General features: G+C 45.1%; 1 protein-coding gene across 6 annotated transcripts in view; it reads right to left on the minus strand.

Annotated features, from left to right (window-relative positions):
- The window catches only part of NEMF (nuclear export mediator factor), a 204,075-nt gene that overhangs the window by 137,531 nt on the left and 46,180 nt on the right, over positions 1–20,364 (minus strand). For all 6 annotated transcript variants that reach the window (XM_085896078.1, XM_085896081.1, XM_085896080.1 and 3 more), the window contains 4 exons: positions 16,937–17,010; positions 14,046–14,116; positions 13,871–13,946; positions 9,128–9,190 (listed from right to left, as the gene is read on the minus strand). In XM_085896078.1, coding sequence (XP_085752204.1) covers positions 9,128–9,190; positions 13,871–13,946; positions 14,046–14,116; positions 16,937–17,010 — 284 coding nt within the window. The remainder of the gene's footprint in view (positions 1–9,127; positions 9,191–13,870; positions 13,947–14,045; positions 14,117–16,936; positions 17,011–20,364) is intronic.

A 20,364-nucleotide genomic window follows, 5' to 3' on the forward strand; every position in this document is an offset into this window, starting at 1 on the left:
AGCCCTATCAAGAATTATCCGAGCAAAGACCTTGCCCGGCACTGAGAGCAGCGTCACCCCTCGGTAGTTTTTGCAGTCTTGGCGATCACCCTTCCCTTTCCAGAGAGGGACAACAAGGCCCCTCTTCCAATCAGTTGGGATGATGCCTGTGTTCCAGGCAGAGCACAAAACTGCATGCAACGACACGAGTGCAGCATTTCCACCAGCCTTGAGAAGTTCAGCATGGATGCCACAGATCCCTGGAGCTTTACCCCGTTTCAACCGATTCACCGCAGCCCGTGTGTCCACAAGCGAAGGTGGACCACAGTTGATTGGAGGGTCAGCAACAGGGATTGTAACACCCTTGACATCCAACTCGACAGCTGGGGGTTATCAGTAAAATATGTCAGAGTTATCAGTAAAATATTCTCCATGGGGAGTTCCTCCGATGTTGAAGGTTCCGCTTTGATTCGACTGGCGATTGCAGAGAAAAACATTTTTAAAGCGAAAATATATAGACACAGGCACAGAGACAGACAGACAGACAGACAGACAGACAGACTGAGGAGTTGCAATTGTCTCACAACCCCTTTGGGTTGAGACAAATAAACAGAAAGACAAAATTTCAACCAAATCTCAAAGGAAAAGCATAATCATGAACCGAACATCACATTACCTACAATTTTGGCTGGCAGGATAGCCTCGACTCCCAAGAAACACGCACGCACAGATCTGGGCTGTCCAGCCTGGGTTCCAAACCCGAACCAACTATAAACTGTCATCCCGGTTCTTCACAGGCGGGTGATTCATCAGTGTCTTCTGTCCCTCAGATGGACGTTAAACTGGGTGTCCCATCTGCCAGCATTTGTTAATGGACGTTCGAGATCCCACGGTTTCCAATGAAGAGTATGAGAGTTATCGTCAGCATCATGAACAAATTACAAATTGCTGCTCTAACCTACAGGGGGGCACTGCATCAGTCCCCAGCCGCTCTTCCAACAAATGATCTAAATCGCAGCAATGTGCTTCATATTAAAGATGACCTACAAGTTTGATACTTTTCTGGCTCTAATATATACTCACCATTTCTTTGGAAAGCTTGCATCCAAGAGTATTGACAGAGGTCAGAAATAAATTAGCATTAGAGCAGTTTTATTTAATAATTCAATTTTGACCCAAGAGGCTCCAATTGTGTAATAATAGTATCTTACGAAATGGTCAAGGCAAGCAGCAGGAAATTTTGAGCGAGTTGATTCAAACTTATTTTTAAGATCTTTTATTTTTTAAGATCATTGGAATTTCCCACAATTAAGTTGAGTCCAAGGGCCTTTCACTTTCCCATTGCAGACAGGTCAGTGGTCTATCTGTCTTCTACCACCTCCTTTCTGGTCTTGCACCCTCTGCTCTATCTGTGCTTTGTCGACTCCAGGTTTCTGCAGGGTGCACACAGTCCACCATCAACACCCTTTTGGTAAAACTACCTAAATCCAGAATCACTGCTCACCTGCACTCATTAATTCCTGTTTTCTCCCACCTGTGGAACCAACTTCCACATTCTCTTCAATCTCATTATTCCCTCCAATCTTCAAGACAGCTGTTCACCACCTCAGATCATTCCCAATCCAAACCCATGATCTTTTCTACCCATTAATTCCTCCTCCACCCACCGCCCCACATCTTTCCAAATCTCCAGTTCATTCCTGAGAATTTGCTTCTTTTCTACTATGCATCCTACCATACCCCGCATTTGTCCCCACATCCATTACTTGTCTGTCTCTCCTATTTTGTCCCTCAACTCCACTGTTCCTTTTGTTCTGTTGTGTTCTGTTGATGAATATGTTCAGCATTCTTGCTTGTCAACGAGCCTTGTAAGGGGAGAAAAAAAAAAACTTCAGTAAGGAAGAAGTTCAGTCACTCAAACTCCTGGGTCTCACTCTCAGCCATGATATATCTTGAGCAAATCACATTTCAAAGTTGGCCTCAAAAGCCATTCACTGACTGAGCAATCTCTGTTGTACAAAGTCCTCCTTGGCACATCTGAACACCTATCCAACTACAAGGACTTCATCCGCAGCTTGATGGAGTAATGCTCTCCCTTCTGGGCTGGCACCCCTGCCTCACAACTTGCTCAGCTTGACATCGTGGAAACCAAGGCCTTCAAGAATATTGGAATATTTCAGGATGAAGCTGAGTCTATCGGCCTACCACTTTTCCATCACCAACAAGTCGGTGGTTTCTGTCTTCTTTCGCCTCCTTTCTGGTCTTGCACCCTCTGCCTTTTCCATGCTTTGTCCCCCCACCCCTCCCACCCCACAGGTAATCTGGAGGAGACGTATGGTCCACCAACAACCACTTTCTATTGAAACTCCCAAAATCCAGAACCACTACTCACCTCCACTCATTTGTTCCTCTTTTGCCCCACCTGTGAAACCAACTTCCACTCTCTTCAATCAGATTCTTCTCTCCAGGTCTTCAGGAGAGGTGTTCACGACCATCTCAAATCACCCCAATCCAACACCATGATCTTTTCTATACTCCTTAAACCACTCCCACCACCCACCTCCCCCAAATTTTTTGTTTGTTTATCCATCTCGTCCACCCCCTGCATTCTCCTCAACCTCTCATTGTTACCCGTACATCGCTTGTTGTCCATCTCCGTGTATTTTCTCCCTTGGCCCTGCTGCTGTTCCCTTTGTTATGTTGCATCCTGATCTGTTCTGTGTTCAAGGTCTTCCACGAGCCTCAACTATGTATACAAAAAAGGGAAAGTACCCAAAGGAAAAAGGAAAGTAAAGGCAACAAAGAACTTGGTAAAACAGCATTAACAAAATATTTTTACATGATTAATTAGGCATCATAATGGCAGGGACCTGTGGAAAACCCACACAATGTAAAAGTCCTCAACCCCTTTCTTCTTCAAGTCCTTAACCCCAAGTCTACAAACCTCCACTCCACCCCAAATCCCCAAACTCCCACAACCAACTGTCACCCCCTCGCCCCCCCACTCCACAACAACTCTCTGTCTACCTCCCCTTCCTTCTTCAAGTCCTCAACTACCCCCAAACCACAACTCAGCAAGCTCCTCCCAACTCCCAAGACGTCAACCCCCACCAAACCCTTAACCTCCCTTTCCTAACTCTATCGCATTTTTACACCCTCCACACTCCAACTCTGTCCTCGACTCCCCCTTTTTTCAAGCTCTCAACCCCCACCCCAGGTCCGCAGCTTCACCTGGCCTCTTCAAGTCCTCAACCCTCCCTCCCAACCCCAGGTCATGAACTAACAACCCCCCCTCCTCCCCAGCCTCAACTCTCCTTTCCAAACCCTGTCCGTTCTCTGTCTCCCCTCTCCCTGCTCCAACTCTGAGTCCTCCACTTCCCCCTTTTTCTTCCAGTCCTCGAGCCCCCCCCCCCCACTCCCACACCTTTCCCCCTCCAAAATCCTGGGTATGCATAATTGTCACAAAAAGTGTTGAGACTGCTAAGGTTTATCAGTGAAGTAAATCGACGAAAAAGGAATTATTCAGGTCAGGTCAGGTATGAGAGCATGTGCCAGAACAGCGCGTCGCTGCATCCACTTTCCGCCGGGACCCCAGGGGTCTCCGTCTGGCCTTCCCCCAGGCAGATGCCAGGCCCATCCCAATTTCCTTGAGATGCTGGTCAACCTGCTGCAACCACGAGGCACGTGGTCAGCCCATTGGCCTCCTCCACTCACGAGACTCCCTCGCTGAGAGAATCTGGTGAGCAGGATCAGCCTCAGGAAAACGAGCCACATGTCCATACAGCCGTAACTAACGCTCACGGACCATGCAGGTAACAAATCTCATCCAAGTCTCTCTCAGCAACCGCTCGTCTGACACAAAATCTGACCAGCGATAGCCAAGGATTCTCCGAAGAGACCTGGTACCAAAGGAATAAAGTCTCCGTCTCAGATCCTTGGTCAGAGTCCAAGTCTCGCATCCAGAGAGCAAGACTGGAAGCACCAAGAACCTGAAGACTCGGACTTTCGTCCTCCCGCACAGGTACCGGCAGCGCCACACCCCATGATCCAGCGAATCCATGACTCCCCAGGCCCGACCCAGACGTCTATTGACCTCTGACTCACAGCCAGCAGAGACATGAATATCACTGCCAAGGTAAGTGAACCTCTCCACGACCTCAACATAAACAGACACAGACAGGACAGCAGCATCCAAGATGTCATTGAAAGCCTGGATCTTAGTTTTGACCCAAGAAACCCGTAATCCCAGCGGCTCCGACTCCTCATTCAGCACCTCGAGGGCCCCCAAAAGGATATCTAAAGTCGCCGCAAAGATGACTGCATCATCTGTGAAATCAAGGTCCGAGATCTTGACATTACCAAACGATGCACCGCAGCTTGATCTTTCCGACATCCTCCCTAAAATCCAGTCCATACAAGTGCTGAAAAGTGTGGGGGCCAGTACACACCCCTGACGGACTCCAGTAACAACTGGAAATAAGTCAGAGATGGTACCACCACACTTCACAGCACTCAGTATGAGAGTAGAGTTCAGACATCAGATCGATCAGTTTTGGTGGCACCCCACGAAGACCAAGAATCCTCCAGAGGACATCCCGATTCACTGAATCGAACGCTTCACAGAGATCAACATAGGCTGCAAGCAGCCCCTGCCGAAACTCTCGCCTGCGTTCGGTGAGGACACGAAGAGCAAGGATACGGTCAATCGTTGAACTCTTTGGTGTAAAGCCTGACTGCTCTGGCCGCTGGTGCTCAAGCAGATGGTGGCGAACCCTATTAAGAATTATCCGAGCAAAGACCTTGCCTGGCACTGACAGCAGCGTCACCCCTCGGTAGTTGTTGCAGTCTTGGCGATCACCCTTCCCTTTCCAGAGAGGGACAACAAGGCCCCGCTTCCAATCCGTTGGGATGATGCCTGTGTTCCAGGCAGAGCACAAAACTGCATGCAACGACACGAGTGCAGCATTTCCACCAGCCTTGAGAAGTTCAGCATGGATGCCACAGATCCCTGGAGCTTTGCCCCGTTTCAACAGGTTCACTGCAGCCCGTGTTTCCACAAGCGAAGGTGGACCACAGTTGATTGGAGGGTCAGCAACAGGGATTGTAACACCCTTGACGTCCAACTCAACAGCTGGGGGATCAGCCTGGTACAACCGCTCAAAGTAACCGGCCCAGCGGGCCTTCACTTCAGACTCCTCTGTCAAGAGCCTACCATCCTCTGCTGTAACTGCAGTGCTCCGAGGGATGGGCTTGGATGAATGCAATGCGTGAATTTCCCTGTAAACGGGACGAGAATCACCTGTCCACAGGTGATGCTCTACCCCCTCACAGATTCCTCGCACATAGGCCTCCTTGTCCACCCTTAGTGCACGTACAGTTTTACGCCTCAGCTCCCTGAACAGCTCAGCTCTGCCATTCAGCCTGGCCCTGCGACTCTGGTCAATGGTATCCAGTGTCCCTTGAGAGACAAAATTCTTCTTTGCCCTGTGGTGAGTTCCAAGACATCCACCGGCAACATCAAGGACGGTGGTCTTGAAGGCACTCCACAACTCTTCAGGACCCCCCAAAGCACGCAGACACCCCAAATCTCCAATCAGCCTGTTCACAAACTCCTCAGCTGCTCTCTCATCCTTGAGCTTGTCAAGATCCAGCCTAGGCTGGGATGGTACCATTCTCCAGGTTTAAGGTGCAGCTGTAGAGTTGCTACAACAAGCCGGTGGTCAGTATTGAGGAACTCAGCACTCCGGTAGACCCTGCAGTTCTGGATCATCCTCCAGCGACCATCAACGAGGACATGGTCAATCTCCTTTGCCACACCGCCAGTGTTGGAATACCAAGTCCAGCGATGAGCTTGTGGGCACTGAAACCATGAACCAGCCACCCTAAGTCCATGACTTCTTGCAAAGTCAAGGAACTTAGTGCTATTCTGGTTCATAGTTCCTGACCCATGGGGACCAACTCATAACCATCCTATCAGTTCCAGTCGATGCATTGAAATCCCCCAACACTAGAAGTGTATCTCGTCTGGGGCACTGATCAACCACAGACTTGAGCGTGGCGTAGAATGTGTCCTTCACGGTGAGGTCACTCACCTCAGTCGGAGCATAGACAGAGACCAGGGAAATGACACCGAAGGAGTGACGAATCCTTCGTCTCATAATACGCTCGTTGACCGGTGTTACCTCAATTATCATTGGGGTCAGCTTATTGGACACAGCTACAGCAACTCCTTGAGTGTGGTAACCATCAGAGCGACCAGACCAATAGTAGGTGTAACCACCCACCATTATCTCTCCGCAATCCGGTCTCGGAACCTCAGAGAGTGCTGCAATACCGATGTCCAAACGCTTGAGCTCAGATGATAACAGAGACAGGTGATCATCCTCTCTTATGGATAGGACATTCCAGGCACCCACCCGAAGGGACCGCCTCAGGTTAACCCAAGGAGACCGCCGTTGAACAGAATTATTCGTTGAACAGAATTGACTGAATAATTTGTGGTTATATTATTTTTTATTTCTGGTAGGTGTGCAAACCAATGACTGAGCATATAAACCACCAGTGTACACAACAAAATGAACACGATTCAAAATTGCGTGAATATCGATATTTGTGGACCTCATCATGCACCGTCTGGACCCAAGAGCTCATCCCAATGAGGCATCATCCAGCATTATACGTGTTGTGGTTACGACGTTTACCCCCATTCAGACACAATTGCACAATTTGCATTCATATACATAGACTATGAAGAATAGAAGCTTAACTGCAAATTACATTAAAAACATAAATAACCCTACTATTAAATCTGCAATTATTCGCTGCTTTGACACCAGTACAAATTTTTATAATGGACCCTAGGCATCGAAAAGCAACATATATCGAATGAACACTTTCAAATGGAGCACCCCGCCACCATTAGAGCATTTAAATAGAATCAGATGTGGCAACCAATGTGAATTGTTGCTCCCAGCTTGCTGGCTCGATGGCAGAAGATTCCATTTGTATTTTTGCCCCTCCATCCCCATCCCGTTTCGAATCCCATGCAGGCACGGGCAACTTGCTAGTATCCATAAACTGTAAATGTTTATTAAAAGCTCCATAAACTTTTCTATAATATGATGGAACAGTTTAATAATCACAATAGTAACTTATTTTCTCGTGTAATGTATAAACCATGGCCGTGTATAAACCGCACCCATGTTTTTCACCCTCAAAAAAAAAAAATCACTCTATTGATCATTTTATTTTCTGATCTAGATCTAAATATAATTGTACATTAACTTTGTACGGAACAAAGTCAGGGAGGTATCAACATGCTCACTCCCATGTCCTCTTAATTTCGTCTAACAGTCCTATTCTCATTTTCAAGAAGATGAAGAGAGAGGAGAGGAAACAGAAAGTTTATATTTTTCTTTCTTATTTTTTAAATATTATAAAGAGGTTTTCTTTGTCACAAGAAAAAGGAAGAAAAGGGATTCATTCCAGTATCAAACATATTTCTTGTGGATTTGTGAACCTGAAAAGGGCCGTTAGGGTTTTATGAAGTTTTTCAGCTAACCCCGAGGAAATCCTCATCAATGCTATCCTCATCGAAGAGGGCATGACGTAACTACTTGTCCGAATCAGGGTAGAGCAAGGCCACGTCTCTGCCCTTGTCGCTGCCGCTATCATTTATAGCCTCCTCCTCCCAAATGATGTCGTTTTCTGTGCCGTCCATGTTGTTGGAGATGCAGCATTTCAGAAATGCTTGCTTGATGATGTCCGACGGCATCTCCTTCCGCACCTTGACGATCCAGCCGCAGATCATCGGAAGGTCAACCTTTCTCATCCTCCGATGAACGCCAGCAATCTCCCAGTCAACATAATGCTCAGCTTGGGTAGCGACCGACAGGAGTAATGGTGAAAGTTCAACCAAGATGCATGTGGCCAATGATCTGAAAGTCGCCGTCGTGTCCATCTTGTTTACCGTGTCCCCGGCCCCATCCCTCTCCCTTCCACAGATCTCCTCGTGTCTCTGTTCCACTGTTTTTTTCCTTCCCTCTCCTACCCCTCTTGTCTTCTGCTCCCCTTGTTGTAAGTTCTGTGTTAGCTCTCATACGAGCCTTGACAGTGTATGCAAAAAAAAAAAATGCTCTTCGGAATCCGGGACAAAAATCCTGGTGGGAAACGCATCATGAAATGTTTATTTTCAACTGATGAAAAATTTTCAACTGATGAAATTTATTTTCAAGTCCGGGAAATTCGAAAGTTCGTCTGTGGTGGTTCCACCGAGATGCAGCTAATGCTCCTCGAAACCTGGGGCAAATGCAAAGGCCTGCAAAGTAAAAAAAAAAAAAAAAAGCTAATCTGGTCTACGTGAGTAATCCGCAGGAAGTTCAGAACCGCTGATAGAAACGAAGGAAAACGAACAGAACCAGGAAGAATGAAGACAACCAAAGGAAACCAAAAGAACCGAACAGCACTAGTACTTCTTCAAGCTTCACCGTCCCGTGGCTCCTCACTATCATGAAATTCTTCTTCTTCCTTTTTAAATCCATTTCCTGCCCGCATATGGAAAAGAACTCATTGTTGATTGGTTGTTTCCAGTTTTAAACCACACCCCCTATCCAGCATTTGCTGGCATAGCATCAGCGTTTTACCTTTTTTGCCGATAAAAAGTGGTTTATACACCGGAAAATATGGCATCACATTCTGACAAGTGTATGAACTACGTAACAGATTTCCATTTCTACTCTGATGATAATATCTTGCATACTGTATTGTATCATCCAATAGCCCAAAAAACTGTGGGCACCCGCTCCTGCTTCCCCTCTCACTCTCACTTCTACTTCTACTGCACCACAACCCCCCCACACTTCAACTGCATCAGGAACACATACACCTATTTCTTTATAAATATAAAAGTACTTTTCAACATGTGGGGAACACTGGTGGTACAGCAAGAGACAAGTTTAAAATTGTTGTTGTCATAATGATGGCAGATTTACCCCGACAAGAAAAAAAAAATTAAAAAGGTTCCACCTTGGCACCGTCCCTTTAAGCAAATACAACTCGACTTCAATTAACTCAGCCATAAATAATGTATTAATCCATTAATAATACACCACGAGGAAACACGCAGTGTAATCAGGCTTGTTTGTTTCACCTGATGCAATACTTTTAAATCGATCTTCTGGCTTTCCATCTTCGAGAAAAACTCGTCCACAGCCTAAAAACAGAAAAGAAAAAGAAAATAATTAATTTTTTAAATGGCAGGGTTTGAGATTCTGATTCTGATGTACCATACTCTGATATAGAGTGTCACTACTGCCAAAGCAGTTTCTTGGCAAGGGTTATACTGGGTGGTTTGCCATTGCCTTCCCAGCAATTTGTCAGTTTACCATGGGGCTGGTGATAGTTCACCTACTCTTTGTGAAGGACACGGGAGAATCTTTAATGTCCGACAACTATAAATGCCGGCAGACGGGGAGCCCAGTTCAACGTCCATCCAAGGGACGGCACACACGTTGATGAATAACTCTGCCTGTGAAACACTGGGATGACAGTTTACAGGTGAGTCACGATTAAAACCCAGGCGAGACAGCTTAGACGCGAGTGTGCGTACCTCTCAGCCATCCTGCCAGCCCTTGAATTCGAGATAACTGTCAGATATGATCAAAATAGATTTATAAACATGACTTAGAGGCCTGAAGGTCAGAGGAAGAATTAAAGCTTGAAATAAAAAAGCACGCTACTTTTATTCCCAAAAAACTCGTATTACTACAAAAAAGAAAACAAAAACAATTTGAAACTTAACTCGCTATAGTATTACTGTAATCGACAAATACAACAACAGAGATATGAAAACATGAGTTGCAAAATACTTGCATAATAGACTGTGCAAACACCAATTATTCTTCAGTAAAAAAGCGGCCATCATTAATCATAATTTAATAACGATCGATAATTGTCATCTTCATGAGCTATGAAATTTAAATTCACTTCATAACAGAGGATTGGAAGAAAAAAAAAACATTCAAAGTGTACAGTGCAGTCAAGTAAGTCCAAAAGTTGTCATCAATCTCCAGCCATGCCCACATGTCTACTACGACTTCTTCAATGGCCCCAATTACCCCCACCCTCTTGTGGTGGCGGCGGGGGAACGTTTTTGGCCTAAGTCTTTCAAGAACCAGATGGCCAGGACTCTCATTCTATTGAAGGTGGCAGGAATTAATCATTTGCTGAGGTTTGCCGGCAATGACTCGCCGACTCTTCGAGAAAGACACAGTAAGAATTTGATGTTCAGAAACGAATGTGAAGAGACAGAGACACAGATATTAATGTCTATCCAAGGGATGGCGCCCTGCGATGGAACACCCTGCCTACAAATCACCAAGCTGACAGTTTTACGTAGGGTCTGGGATTAAACCCAAGCTAAGCAGCTGAGAGGTAAGTGTGCTACCTCTGCACAATCCTGTCGGACTAATGTCCACATGTATGATCAGCACATACTGTCACTAATTGGCAATGAACTGTTGCAACTCTTGATGCCGTGGAAGGCAAGGCCCTCAAAATCATTGGGATCTCCCACGAAGAAGCTGAGCGTCTCGGCCTGTTGCTTTCAGATCGCAGGCAGGTTGGATGGCCTCTATATTCTACCACCTACTTTTTTGTCTTGCACCCTATGTCCTCTCTTGGCGCCGTCCCTCCCAGGTTTCTGCAAGGCACCCACCGTCTGCCAGTAACCCTCTTCTTTCCATCTCCGAGAAAAACTACCCCAGTCTGTTCAGTCCCATTCTTCCCTCCAGGGCTTCAAGACAGCTGTTCCTCACCGCCTCAAGTCACCCCCCATCCACACGCATGTTCTCTTCAGCCACAAATGACCCCATTCCCAAGAACAACCTTTTCCAAGTTATTGTGGAAAATTCCCTTCTCTTCCCCTCTCGTATTCCAAGTTCCCCTCTCTCCCTCCAGACTTTTTCTTTGTCCCTTTTCTGTTTCAGCCACACTTTCCCCTTCCCCTTCTTGCTGCATTTCAGCTTATTTACCCCATGTGTCCTTCCCACCTTTCCTCTCGCCTCTGCTCTGCTGTTGGTATTTCTCACTTTCCATTTTGCTCTTGCTCTTCTGCGAGCCTCGACCATGTATCCTAAATTTTGTTTTTCTAAAGCCAGGCTCTCACACACGCGTGCCAGCAGGTCCCGATACACAATCGTCACAGATTGATGCATGTCTTGGGGCAGCTGCTGCAGCATCTCACCGGGTTTTAGCTTCCTGTACTGCAGCTGAGCCTGGACCAGATCTCTCTGCGCTGTCATACAGTACCATTAGTTCAGAGTAGCACATAACCGTTCGCTGGTCATAAGACCATCTGAGACAGTATTTAACATCTTAGTGGCTGGCCCCTAAAGAGCTGCCACCATATTTCTCATGTGGTCCCACTTGTTCCAAATGTGCAGCTGGGAAACACTCAAATTATATCAGGAAAGCCTCCAGGTTTCCTGACCATTCAAATTTTTCACAGGGAATTACCTTTCCAGAAGCTCGTCGGTGAGATTTCCCCATTGTCCAAATTCAGCCTGGGGCTCAAACACCCACGTGGCTGTTCACTCGATTTATGAGTCTCCAGTGCACAAACTTGAATGCTAGTAAAGGTCCCTTCGGTCAACTTTATCTTTTCTCGAATAGGATTGACAGACCCACTTACCTCTTGCCTCAAGCAATCCTGCATTTGAGCAACCTCCTCCTTGATACTATCCTCACAAGTCACCAGCTGCTCCTCTGTGATACAGCCTCTCCTCAAATCTACCAAAAGGGGATCCCACAGACCTTTCTTCAACTAAAGCTTGCTCCTGTGCAACAAACCCAGGACTCCAGCCACTGAGCCTTACCTGACATATCCTCACATTGCTACCTCGTCTTTTCTATCTTCCCTACTTGCCGGTGGATGTTCGTATCGACCCTTTAATGATGTTGATCCAGGCCATTGTTTATTGAAGGCTGAGGACATTCCTTGGTCCATCTGCTCCACTACTCATTTATCCTTGGTATCTCGCTCTCTAATTTCTCTTCAAACATAATTAATTTATTGCCGTTTTCTTGAGCTTTGACACCAGTCAACGCCATTATACCATCTATTTGGTGTAATTTAGTGTCCAATTTCTGGAGCTTTGTGTTAAACTTTTTGTCCAAATTCTTTAATTTAGCTCCAATATCATCTTTATTTCGCTGAACATATACACCACTTGTTTTCCCCCCATTTTGTTCCATTCCATTTTATCTTCCAATTGTAAAAATGTAACATTAATTTAGTCTTTATTCCTATTGGTTCACGAGTCAGTAAGTGACCACTATATTCGTTATGGGTGTGTGTCTGTCTGTCTGTCTGTCTGTCCTGAGCATAGCTCCGTGGGTTTTGATCCTATCTTGATAAAATTAGGGTGCGAGGTTTGTATCATGATCTAATTGTGTTTTCCGGAGAATGGGTGTGCTGTGCCCATTATGGGCGGAGCCACGCCCAAAAAACATGTGTTTTTAGGGGGTAGCCGGTTTCAAGTTACATCTTCTCCGAGGGGGTTTGTCGAATCTGGCAGGGGTTTCGGTATTTGGTTAGCCCAATGGCACCTGCATAGCCCCACGGAGCTCGATTTTTCATTTTCGTCCCAAGGTCAAGGTCACAAGGTCACGAACTTAGAAAATGTCAAAAAAAAAATCAATAAATTGGGCATCGAGCTCCTAGGGTTTTCAACTGCTTCGAATGAAAGTTGGTATGCAAGTAGTGCTCTTCGAGTACTACAGCTTTCATCATTTACGTTTTTCCCGATTCCCGCCAGTTTGCCCGTGGCGTCCCCTCGAAGGTCAAAAAATATAAAAGGCGAACGGTGTACATTGCTCGTGAACCATCGCCGTCTGCAGACTTGTTTATTTTATTTTCCATTTGTAAAAATTTAACATCCATTTTGGTTTCATTTTTATCTGTTTTATTACTTTCCATCCTGTCCAGCATGGCCTGGAGCATCGCCACGATGTCTCTATGTGCCACACCTACCAACCTGAAAGGAGAGGGACTACGCATGATGCTAGGAATGGGGGAGGGGACTACTCTAAGCTCCTCCTCCCCGATGAGCCCCACCTCAGTCTTACCTACAACCATGCAAGTCATAATCCACCATGTTTCTTTCCCACATCCACCATCTTCAATTCCCACGTGAGCAAGGGGAAAAACTTTTAAATTCAAAACACTCAAACCGAGCCCTGCACACAAAAATTTAGAATTGTAATTTATCCAAGGAGGAACAAGGGTTTTAATCCCACCAACATGTCGCATTTATGGCTCACACCTGTGGCTGTTAAATACGAGTCAGGTGAGGAGCAATAAAACGCCGATGCAGTCACCTCGGGGATGGCTGGCTTCAAACCAATTTGGAGGTGATCACTCGCCTAAGTGGAAAAGAGCGATGTTATTCTGAGAGGAAGCCAACCTCATGCGAGTTATCGGGATTTTTAACCAAAATTTAGTTAGCCCAAGAAGAAGCCAATATCGCCGACACAAATGACACACGAGATGCGATTTTACGGGTTGCATATTATATTTTTTTTTATTTTATACCTGTAATTTTATATATTCCAATTAGATTTTTATACCTGTAAGCCCTTACAATTCAAGAGTTGCACTTTTTAAACTTTTCACAAGTTTCATGTTAACCGTTTTGTTTCACGGATGAAACATTAAGGCAAAAAGAGTGACCCAAAACTGGAATGAATGTGGACTTCCGAAAATCCATTATATTGCACAACCCTCTTGCAGGTGAGAGATCATGATAATGTCCTGTGGAGATGTCTTTCTCGACAATCAAATCCAAATATGAATATTCAACGGAAAGAGAAGCAAACCAAATTAAAGTCTCACCCGGTCAAAGGAGTCAAACTCGAGATAGGGGCGATGTACATGCTGAGCAAACAAGAATGGCTGGAACTCATCATAGCTGCAGTTACACAAACGTCAAAAGATGGTTAAGACACTACATCAATGGGAAACTTCTGTGGCGAATCAATGTATAACACGACAGAGCGCACAAACTTACATCAGCAGTTCAGTTGGTGTGTCATTTCCATCGACAGCAACCTGGTTTTCCCTTTTCTGAATTATATAGCCCTGGGAACGAAAGGAGGATTATAAAAAATAATCAAGTCCTACTATGCAGTGTTTCATGAAGTTAAGCTCTGTATATACTCAGAACATGATGGCCAACTTGATACTGTTATTGTATCATTCTGAAACCCAGAATTGCCTACTAGTGGAAAATGGCAGGTCATGCACACCTGGCTGTCCTTGCTTGCAGCACACACAGCCATTATGATGATGGATACCTAAGCAGCATTCTATACTTTTCCGACCATTAAGAAGGTTGCGTGTAATCAGCCAATGACAGCCAGTCTTGTAAGATATAACCAGCCCATGCTGTTTTGTGGGTTTCATTGGCCTGACATTAATGCATAACGATATGATTGGGACACAGCTTGGCTAGGTATAAACAATTTACAGGTATATAGTGAGTGGGTTTCTTCTTCTAATCAATTGTTTCAGCAAAGAAAACAAAATAGATTACAAAAACAATCAAATATTTTTGAGGAAAATGATTATAAAACAACAAGCAGCTGATGCTCTCGGTCCCCCCCCCCCCATCTTTTGGGTGGTACGAAGAATAGATCTGTGTAATATGAAAGCTAAATCTTGATTGGTTTATGAAATATCGTGTACACAAGCCAAGTTAGCGAGATGGTTGCCACGGCAATAGAAGTCAACCAATCACAGCTGTGATCTAATCAAGTTGACATAACGTCATGAGGAATAGATATCTGCGATATCAAAGCAAAATGTTGAACTGTTTTTGAAATATCACAAAGAAATACATGGACAGGTGATCGATCGGGTCAGATGGAGCTCATTTTAATGTCCTGTCTCCGACCTTGTCGGAGGAGCAGGTGACAAAAATATGTCTGTGATAAAATAACAGAAGGCTCTTTACCATAAGGTTCCAAATAATATTGATGCAGTTCTGCGAAACCGGCACTCCCCCGAGGGAATGGCACACAACATGTAGCGGTTCCCGAGAGAGTTCTTTCATTAATATTTGTTTTAAATAGCCCTCCCATTATGTGTCATGGGTTTATGGGACAATATGCATTGTGTGGGTTTTAGGTAGTGTTTTTCTTTCCAGTCTTTACATAATTTCCTTGGGGAATGAAGCAAACCATAACAGCTACTTGGATCCGGACGTTCTTGCATCTACCTTTGGGCAGAAGGGCGTGCCAAATTCCATTCCACATCATGTGAATAGCCATTGCGCTCTGCTCAATTACGGCCCTCATTGGGTGTCCAGTGCATGCTCTTGGCCGGAGAGCGCTACTGAATACCCCGTGTCATGTTAATCTCGGAGATGGATCGCAAGGCGCAGTGAATGAGACCATTTCCGCTGCCGAATCTTCGCATGGGCAGAGCTAGTGCCGGGGTAATTGTCTGTACACCAATGAGGGCACTGGAAAACGCCCATCACTCTGCCTGATCTGCTCCCAAGTACCACCCCCACCAGGGAATAAAGGGCTGTGTGTCCCATACATTAGGAGCTCAGTTTTCTGACAAGCGGTATGTAGCTCTCCGTTCTCCGGCTCAGTGCTCAGTTCTTTGGCTGCGCATTCTTGATTTACGGAGCGGTGAACAACTGAGCTTTATGGAGCAGACAGGGCAGAGCGGAGTCCATGGACAGGAGTGCAGAATAAGCGGGAAAGACAGATGCCAGACCGGGCACAGTTTTATCATTTACACATACAGACCCCTTTCCACTTCACGTTACGTTCTCACACGTTCTTCGCTTTGTTTCCACCCCCCTCCCCCCTTGATCCACGTCTTTGCACCTTCCTCTCCACACATCACTGCACCCCTCAACACACCTCCATCCGACCACGCACTGTGGACACCCTCAGTTTCTCCCTCTTCAGCAACTGGGTTTGCGGTGCCTAGTTGCCGAGTCATAAGAAAGAAAGAAAAAAGTAATTAGAAAAATAAAGCAAAGAGGTCGCCAACACGTTGTTGTGTCTGTCTGTCTCTCATTTCTTCAGGGAATGATTCGAATGGCACCTATTTTGTTTGCATAATTAAGATTGTTGAAGTTTTAGGATCGGGGTAACTCTGCACTGTCTCTCTTGTATTTGTAAATCATCATTTTTCTTTTACTGTACAACACCAATCCTTGCTTACCCCTGCTGTACAAATATTGCTGTAATAAACCTTTGCTGATTGCTCTACATCCTTTCCTCACCCTTGCTGTCAAATAAATTATTTATTTTTGTAATGTATCCGAGTTGTAGTGTCTTCTCCTCCATTGGTCCAGCATAGTCCGCATATAGCATTAGCCGGGGAAGTTTTACCCCACGTGACTTGCACTGTTAGCCAGTGCTGCACCTATCTGTTCCACTCGGCAGAAGATCACCAGGTGTGGTGCCGAGGGTGTGGCCTCTCGTTAGGTTGCTGTGCAAATAGAAAGGTATCGCGGAAACATCGAAGCGTAACCCTGCTAGGCCGGTAGTCTAAGTCAAGCGGCTAAAGCTGTGTAAGAACTACAGCCTGGACAGCGTGGTTATCCGTGGTTGGCGGCCTCAGGACAGGGTGTTCGGGAGAAATTTTAGTTACTCCGGTCATGGTGAACCTCAAACCCCGGCCCATAACAATATGATAGTGATTCTCACTGTGCAAGCTTTCCATGTATTTTGGGTAACAGGCAGCACCCTCTCTTTTGTTGTGAAAAGGTCCCCTGGTATTTTGTGAGAAATGTGTTGGTCAAGTCAGGCCATAGTCTTATCAAAGAACAATGCATCCCTTCGACCAGCTGATGATGGCCAACTGCTAAATATGCCTAAGAATCAAGTTTACAATCCTTCCCCCAGTTAATATCAAACCTTAGATCTGCAGCCTCACCTTTCCAGAAAACTTTCTGCTCGATTGCACAAACGTTTCCGCCATTGCCAGTGCAACCACGAGTTTCGACATGTCTGCAACAAATGCTTTGGTAAGAATAAAACATAAAACACCCAACATTAATAATCCCACCAACATTGTTTAACAATTTTGATATTGGAGGAATCAATTGAAAATATGGATTGACAATTTATAACAGAACAAGGGAAATTAGCCTTGGGTTATAAACAGGGGTTCATATAACTAGTACACAGATACTCATGTGCAGTAAAAAAAAAAAAAGTGTACTTCAAAGATGCCAAGGAAGCTCAAAAGCATACTACCTACCACAACAGAAGCTTTTGATGGAAGGTTTTCTCAGCTAGTGTAGGTCAGATTTTTCCGTGATTTCAAAATTTAAGTGTACAAAATTAAGTTTATAAATGATAACATTATAATTTTTAAGTTATATTGAAAGTTTATAATTTACAGGATTAAAAAAAAAGTAGATCGAAGGAGAACGCTCAACCGAAGAGGAAGAAGAGGTTCAGGAGCATCCGGAACGATAAAATTTTAAAAAGAGCAATTTGCGAGTGTCTCGTCTGGAGCGGACGTTCTGAGAGAGTGCTTACAGAGGAGCAAGATGCATACAAAGCTGAAAGGTGCTTCAACAATCGGAGTGGTGCTTGGGAAAGCAGACGAGTATGCTTGAACCTGCTATTTTTATTTTTTGTGAGTACCAAACCACTCATAGGATAACCTAATTTTTTTTTTTTAAACAATTGTGTGAACCCCTGGTTATAAATTACTACAAAGTGAGAGCAACTGCATATTAGGAACGTGAGGACCATGATTTATCACGATCATGGAAAAAAAATAGACTTGAAATGAAAACTGAACCAGACACTAAAAAAATAAGAATAATAAAGGAATGCAGCAAATTGCATAATAAGAGTCAATATTAGGTTAAACGATAAATATAATATCCTTCTTGAGCAAACCACATTTCACAGTTGGCCTCAAAAGCCATCCACCGACTGGGCATCCTCCAGCGTACAAAGTTCTTCCTTGGTACACCTGAACTTCGATCCAGGTACAAGGTCTTCTTCCGCAGCTTGATGGAGTAATGTTCTCCCCTCTGGGCTGACTCCCTTGCCTCACACCTTACTCAGCTTGATTACCTGGAAACCAAGGCCTTCAACATTATTGAAGCCGAGGCGATAGGCCTATTACTTCGCCTTCACAGACAGGTCGTCTGTGGTCTCTCTGTCTTCTACCACCTCCTTTCTGGTGTTGCACCCTCTGCTCTTTCCATGCTTTGTCCCCCCCCCACCCAGGTTTCTGCAGGGGACACACAGTCCACCATAAACCCTCTTCTGGTAAACCTATCTCAATCCAGGATCACTGCTCACCTCACTCATTCGTTACTTCTTTCTCCTGCCTGTGGAACAAACCTCCATATTCTCTTCAATCTCATTCTTCACTCGAGGTCTTCAAGAGAGATGTTCACCACAATCTCAGATCATCCCAATCCAAAACCATGATAATTTCCACCCTTGTTGGCCCCTCCCCCCCCCACCCTCCACCCAAACACACCCCAATCCCTCCTCCTTCCAAATTTCCAGTTTTCCCTCCTGAGAGTTTCCTTCTGTAAAATTCACACTTTGATGCACAAGGGATGCCATCTATTCCATCTACAGCCAGAGTGCGAGCACAGTCAGTGCTCTGCTCATGTCAATCACAGCTGCGTCAGACAAGTGTCGATGCAAATCTCGATTTCAATTGCTGGCACCAAATACCGAATTAGATAACATACATCATTCTGTGGAAAGACCAGTAAACTGAAATTCCCAAGAAAGTCACCCCAATTTGTTGAAAAAATGGTGAAAATATTCTCTGAAAATACTGTCATGTCAGACAGTCCATTAAGACAGACTGACTGAGCCGGTGGTCCGATAAAGACCTCCACAGATTCTGAAATGGTCTGTTTATTACCTCCATCACCATTTTGGTGAAGATCCGGATCTCGACCCAGGCCCGTAGCCAGGGCTCAGTATTAAGGGGGCATATGAACTGGATGGGGGGGGCACAATTATTATATTTCATATTTTTGATAACCCGGTATACTATTGTATTCATGCAGCATTGACACATCTATACTGAGGTTGCCGTCGCATATTAACCAAATTAATCTCAGCGAGATTTAATTTGTTCCGATGTTTTTGGCCTAAAATTATTCGAATGCAGGAGAGCCGCAACAAACTGGCACATTCACAATGCACATATTCAATGATTAGACAATTGTCACCAATTCAGGTGCGCTTATACAAGGTGTTGTGAAGAATTGGCATTATAAAAATTAATATACCAGAGATACAATGACTAAACGGAGGAGGTTGGCACCAGAATCAGTGCACTTTGAAATAAGATACAGTGGGCTATGACCTGCGATCATCACGTTAAACTATCAACAGCAAATACGACCAGCCTGAAGATACCACAAGGTCCGCATTTAAAGCAATCAATTAGACAGAGGTAAGGTTATGCACAAAGCACTAGATATGGGATATGCAAAGCACCAAACACAACATTTAACTTAAACATCAGAAGTACAAAGCAGCCGACCACGGCGGGTGCTGACCAAACCACACTGCAACCACAACCACACACGCATCACCAGCAGTCACACACACAATCTGAACTCCTCGTATAGTTTTTATACCGCTGTACTCGCTGTCAGAAGAGCTGCAGGCGACTCGTCTCGGTGTGGAATCTTCTGAGGACCTTCTCCTTCCATTCATTCAGGCATTTACGTGTGAGGTCTCTCTCGAAGGCCAGCCATACCAATTGTGCCTTGCGTGCATGGCGCATGGACAGTCGATGGTCAGTGAAGACATTCCTCAACGTTGAGAATGAGTTTTCATACATGGCATTGGATGCACCAAATGTTAGTCCAAGTCTCATAGCAGTCACTAAACTTGGTATGGCTTCCAGCGTTTTGTGGTATGTTGAGAGGAGTTTTTGTGTTGTCCATCTCTCATTTGGCTGCTTTTCTGTCTGTGAGCGAATAAACTCCTTTGCAACCACACACGCTGTTTCACTGATGGTTGACTTTGTTAATGTCATGATGTGCTGGAGCAAGTGAGGATCCAAAAACGTGCCATTTTCGGGATTCAAGGCAGCGAGTGAACGGGCGAGTTGTGTGTTACGCTCACTGAAGCGCTGAGCGATCTCGCCAAGCACAGTGTCAATTGCGCTGTAAAAAACCCTCTGCAGTTCCGTCTTGTCATTGTCGTTGTTTTGTCCTGTAGTCTCCAAAACTACAAACTGTTCCAAGTTCTAATGCATTGTGCATCTCCGTTTTGGTGGTGCAGGTGTAGAAGTGCGAGCATCGTTGGCCTTGTTCCACAGATCAGTGAACTCATCCTCAGAGCGGAGTTTCTTCACGC

The sequence above is a fragment of the Eptatretus burgeri genome, chromosome 9, assembly GCF_056783735.1.
Source record: "Eptatretus burgeri isolate ZD-2024b chromosome 9, Ebu_testis_v1, whole genome shotgun sequence".
NCBI lineage: Eukaryota > Metazoa > Chordata > Myxini > Myxiniformes > Myxinidae > Eptatretus > Eptatretus burgeri.